General features: G+C 48.3%; 1 protein-coding gene across 1 annotated transcript in view; it reads right to left on the bottom strand.

Moving 5' to 3' along the window:
* The window catches only part of LOC125041330 (A disintegrin and metalloproteinase with thrombospondin motifs 7-like), a 134,440-nt gene that overhangs the window by 1,466 nt on the left and 127,974 nt on the right, over positions 1-5,000 (bottom strand). Inside the window, exons 19-24 of the mRNA XM_047636195.1 lie at positions 4,917-5,000; positions 2,825-4,780; positions 2,563-2,691; positions 1,883-2,076; positions 1,368-1,510; positions 1-1,136 (exon numbers count right to left, since the gene is read on the bottom strand). The exon at positions 1-1,136 is cut by the window's left edge and continues 1,466 nt beyond it; the exon at positions 4,917-5,000 is cut by the window's right edge and continues 66 nt beyond it. Of these exons, the coding sequence (XP_047492151.1) occupies positions 1,018-1,136; positions 1,368-1,510; positions 1,883-2,076; positions 2,563-2,691; positions 2,825-4,780; positions 4,917-5,000 (2,625 nt within the window). The 3' untranslated portion in view covers positions 1-1,017. The remainder of the gene's footprint in view (positions 1,137-1,367; positions 1,511-1,882; positions 2,077-2,562; positions 2,692-2,824; positions 4,781-4,916) is intronic.

Genomic DNA, 5,000 nt, shown 5'->3' with positions numbered 1-5,000 from the left:
TTTTTTAAATCGACAATAACAAAAAAGATAAAAATGTAGGAAAGTATTCATTAACTATAGCTAAAAAGGTATTTTGTACAAAAAACAGTGTATCGCAGTTTTATTCATTTCAAGGGGATTCTTCTTTTAGCGTATGTTACATAAAACTGAGATCTAGAGGCAAGTGAAATTCTCACGTAAGAAACATGAAGGAAAGGAAAACTGTTTTTAAGAAATCTGAACAGCTTCATTCTTCGCGTTTGCGGTCTCAAAAACTATGAAAACGCACTGAGGCCAAACTCCACGACCTGTGTTGAATCGCTGGAAAAGTGAGGGAATTTTTCTGTACAATTACGATCATCGACAACCCCTGCAACATCATCTGCTAAGGGCCGACGTCTCAAAAAACTTAGTGGAAACGTGACATAACCTTCCTTGTGACTCAGACCACCCTGCGGCGACGTCACTTGAGGGCTGTATATATAGCCTCGGGTTCACGGGATTGCATGATGAACGATAATCACGCCAAGACTCCGAGACTCACGTGTTCCAACTTATTCATAAAAAGAAACACCTTACACTTATGTTTACAATTGTTCAGTGGACATTGTTTTCCCTCGTCCGCTTTGAGGACTGTGCGTATCTTGACGTGCGATTTATGCAGCCTAAACAATACGACGTTTGCATAATGACTTCGCTTCCTTGGATGGTGCATGCGCTCGCTGACGATGTCTCAGTTCTGCAGATTTTATCAAAATATATCTTGTTGTTGCGTATGTCTCTCGTAGGCTGAGAACATTTGCGTTTGGTTTTAGATTTTTCCGTTTTCTTCTGGGCAGAAAAAAACCAATGTCTTTGTGTATGTGTGTATACATACATACATGCATACATACATACATACATGCATACATATATATATATATATATATATATATATATATATATATATATATATTGCCTCGAATCTGACTACATCCGGTGAATCTACGAACGCCATCAATCCGTTCGCGCAATGTCATCACCAACAGCGTGACGTCATCAGTGGCTTCCCAAACAAGTCCTACAACATTTGATCGCAAAGAACTTGGTGGTACACATCCGCTTGAGTCGCTTGCAGAGTTTGGTGTCCAAGCGGTCACGACACCTTTTCTGCTGACCTGTTTGGAAAGAAGGAGGGCGATGGAGGTCAGCACAGGGCGACACTTACAATGAAATATAGCCCGATTGTAAATTATGATCAATTTCACAAAAAAAAAAAAAAAATAGCGAACAAGGACTCCAAACAGATGGCTGGAAATAATAAATCAGGATCATAAAAAAAAACATCGTAACTCGTTCTTTATTCCCTATCAGTTCATACTTATTTTTATCTTGCGTCTCCTTCTTACCTCGTCTGTTCTTCGGGCACCGGTGCTTGTTGCACGCCAATTTATGCTTCGGTTTGGAGTCACGATTGCACGTCCGCATCTTTTCCTGTGTCCGCACGTCTACGCACTTCACGTGGCGGATCTGATAGCCTCCTCCACACGACCTAAGGGGGGAGGGGAGGGCCGTGTGAGTTTGTTTGTTTGTTTGTTTGTTTTGGAGGTAACGAGAGAGTGAAAGAAATACTATTCTGGTGTTTATAAGAGTAGAGTCTTTCCACATAACTCAGTTTTTTTTTTCTTTCTTTCTATTTTTTCTTTTTTTTCCTCTAAAATTTCCATTTACATCTTATCGCTGTCCTTTGAATGCACGAACGGAGATGACTAAATAATAATTCCTTTGAGTTGGTGGATAAATGGAATGACCTATAACAACCTGATAATGAAAGGATCCACTGACAGACAGACGTCCTCATGCAGCCACGAGATGGACTGCCGGATGAATGAGCGACAGACTGACTGACAGACAGATGACTCACTTGGTGCACAGGCTCCAGGGCCCCTCCACCCACGCGACGCAGGGGCGGAGCTCACAGGGCTCGGCCTCGGGCGGGCGCGCGTCGGGGGAGCAGCGACGTCCAGGAGGGCACGACACGGCCCTCTGCTTCTCTCCAAGGTCACACTCGCCCTCGCACTCGCCCCACGCCCCGACCTCCCAGTCCGCGCACTCCAGCTGGACGAAAGGAAGGGAAATAGGGCTATTTGCACGGCTCCAGGCGACGATTAATGGCAGGGCTAGCGAAGCTCATGGGCATAATGCCTCTCTTCCTTTTGTCTCGCACAAGCATACACAGGGCACCCTCTCTCTCTCTCTCTCTCTCTCTCTCTCTCTCTCTCTCTCTCTCTCTCTCTCTCTCTCTCTCTCTCTCTCTCTCTCTCTCTCTCTCTCTCTCTCTCTCTCTCTCTCTCTCTCACTCACAGGCAGATAGACACACGTACACACTCACGCACGCACAGACACACACACGCACACACAAACGAACGCACACACACACACACACACAGACACACACACACACACACACATACACACACACACACACACACACATACACACACACACACACACACACACACACACACACACACACACACACACACACACACACACACACACACACACACACACACACAAACACAAAATTAACAGGTCACTCACGGTGTTGCAAGACTTCAAGTCGATGGGCGGAAACAGGTCACACAAACGTGGATCCGCAAGAGTTGCGGTGACCTGGTCTCGGCACTCCACAGTTCGGGTACTCACGCCTCCTCCACACTCCACGCTACACTGTAAGGGGGGGGGGGGGTCATACAGTGATCAAATCTGTTTTCAGTTTAGGGTTATCTAAGGAGCAAGACGATATCAAATGATAGTAAATGACTAAAAGTCCACAAGTACCACAGGGAACAATTAGACGCACCTCGGACCACTCGCCAGCGTGCCACTCGTAGGACGGGGGTCTGGGCGTCGTCGTTGTAGCGGCTGCGTGCTTGGACATCTGCTCCTCGGCCAGCTTGTGGAGGACGTCCACCGCTTCCTCGCCGGTGTGAATGAGCACTTTCTTCTTGTCCTTCTTCTTCTTCCCTTTGGTTTGCACTTCCACGATTTCGATCACTTCGAAGTCACTGGGATCGATCTTGTCCACAGCAATGCCTTCCGGTCTTTTCTCTTCGTCCCCGTTGTCGACATCGCTGTCTTCTTTTTCTGATATCATTTCGTCTTCCTCTTCGTCATCTGATGCGTGTTTTACGGCCTCTTCCTCTCCGTCGTCTTTTTCGTTCTCGATAGTTTCCTCCTCTTCTACCTCTTCCTCCTCCTCTACCTCTGTTTCAGAATCAAGCAATGTTGGTCCTTCGATCCACGTCGACGTTTCAAGACCTGTTGGTTCTTCAATCAATGATGGCTCCTCAGCCACTATTGCTTCTTCTCCCACGGTTGGTGCTTCCAGATCCGTCGTGTCCTCTAGTTCTGTAGCTTCAGCCTCGGCGTCCTCTTTTTCTCCTGAAGGGACGGGGGCTCCGTCGAGCTTCTTGGTCTTCTTCAAAATTGTCTTTTCCGGACTCTCGACTACGATGTCTAGTTCTTCTTTGGGTGGTAGAGAAGATGGCTTCTGTTGGGCTTTCGACGAGTCGTCCTCAGTCTCACTCGAGGGCAGTTTGGATTCAGTGTCGACTTCGTTTATAGAAGGTTCTTGCGATGGATGTCCCTCCATAACACTTTCTTCGAAGATTTCTTTAGGTTCTGGCGTTGTCAATGTATCTTTAGAGAGTGTAGGTCCGTCCGTGGAACTCTCATCGGCGTCTTTGTTGGTTGTATCGTCTTCAGTGTGTTTCTCTTCATCTGAGTCAGGGTTGTTCGTAGTTGGATGAGACGCAGGTGTGGTTAGTATACTAATTTCATCGCCAAAAGTAGACGTAGATGGGTCATTCACAGTCGTTGCTGTTGCAGTTTCCATCGTCGTTACCGGATGGACGGATGGTGCCAAAGTAGAGCCCAAAGCGGCTTCAGGAGCGCTAGTGGAGGCCAAAGTCGTTGGTATCGTGCTCTCTGTTGTTTGGACTGAAGCTGTAGGTTCATCCGGAAGAGCTTCAGTGGTCTCGGGGGTAGTGGTGGCGGCGGACGGTAAAGCGGTGGAAGTCGAGGACGGAACAACAGTCGTGGCAGTGGCCGTCGTTTCGGCAGGAACTGTGGCCGCAGTGGTCGACGTAGATGGAACAGGGGCAGGGGCGTCCGTGGGTATGTCCTGGCTATATTCAGGCAGGGTCTCGGGCGTCAGATCCTCCTCATACTCCATCAGGGTCATCTCATCCTCATACTCCGGGAATGTCTCTTCCTCCTTTTCTTGTTCTTCTTTACCCTCTTCATCTTCACTTCCCTCTAAAGTTTCCTCCTCCTTCCCTTGGTTCTTACTCTTTTCCTCGTTTTTTTCTTTATCGTGATTTCCTTCATTTGCCTCTCGTTCTACACCCTCTTTTTCCCTAGCCTCGTTTTCTTCCTTCACACTTTCCTCCCCTTCTCCTTTAATTATCTCCTTCTCCTTTGTTTTCTCCATCCCTTCATCTCCCTTATTTTCTTTATCCTCATACTCTGGCAGAGTTACCGGTTCTAGTTCAGTATATTCGGGAAGAGTATATTCCGGCAGCGTCGTCCCCTTCCAGCTATCGCCCGTTTCGTACTCCGGCAGCGTCTCCCCGGTCAGATCGTCCTCGAGCTTCGTGCCTTCGTATTCGTACTCAGGCAGAGTCTCCTCCTCCGGCTCCAGGCAGTCGCCCTCGCACTCCCTGAGGCTCTTTGGCTCGTCCTTCTCGCGGCACGCCAGGCCCTCCACGCAGGTCACCCGCCGGAACTGGACGCCCTCGCCGCACTCCGCCGAGCACTGTGAACGGAAAGCGCAGGGACTCCAAGGACGCGGCAGGAAATCGACTTTCTCCTTCAGTGATTGAAGTTAAACAAAATTAGATAATAACAAAATAGGAAAAAAGAAGAAAGCGACAAAGAGCAACTTCTCGTACCTTGGACCAGTGTCCGACGTCCCAGTGGCCGCAGGTGATGTTGCCGCACTGTCGGCGTTCTGCTGGTCGAGTGAAGGGATCGCA

This window comes from Penaeus chinensis, chromosome 3, assembly GCF_019202785.1.
Source record: "Penaeus chinensis breed Huanghai No. 1 chromosome 3, ASM1920278v2, whole genome shotgun sequence".
Taxonomy (NCBI): domain Eukaryota; kingdom Metazoa; phylum Arthropoda; class Malacostraca; order Decapoda; family Penaeidae; genus Penaeus; species Penaeus chinensis.
The sequence above is the reverse complement of the archived record's forward strand: the minus strand, read 5'-3'. Positions and strand labels throughout refer to the sequence as shown.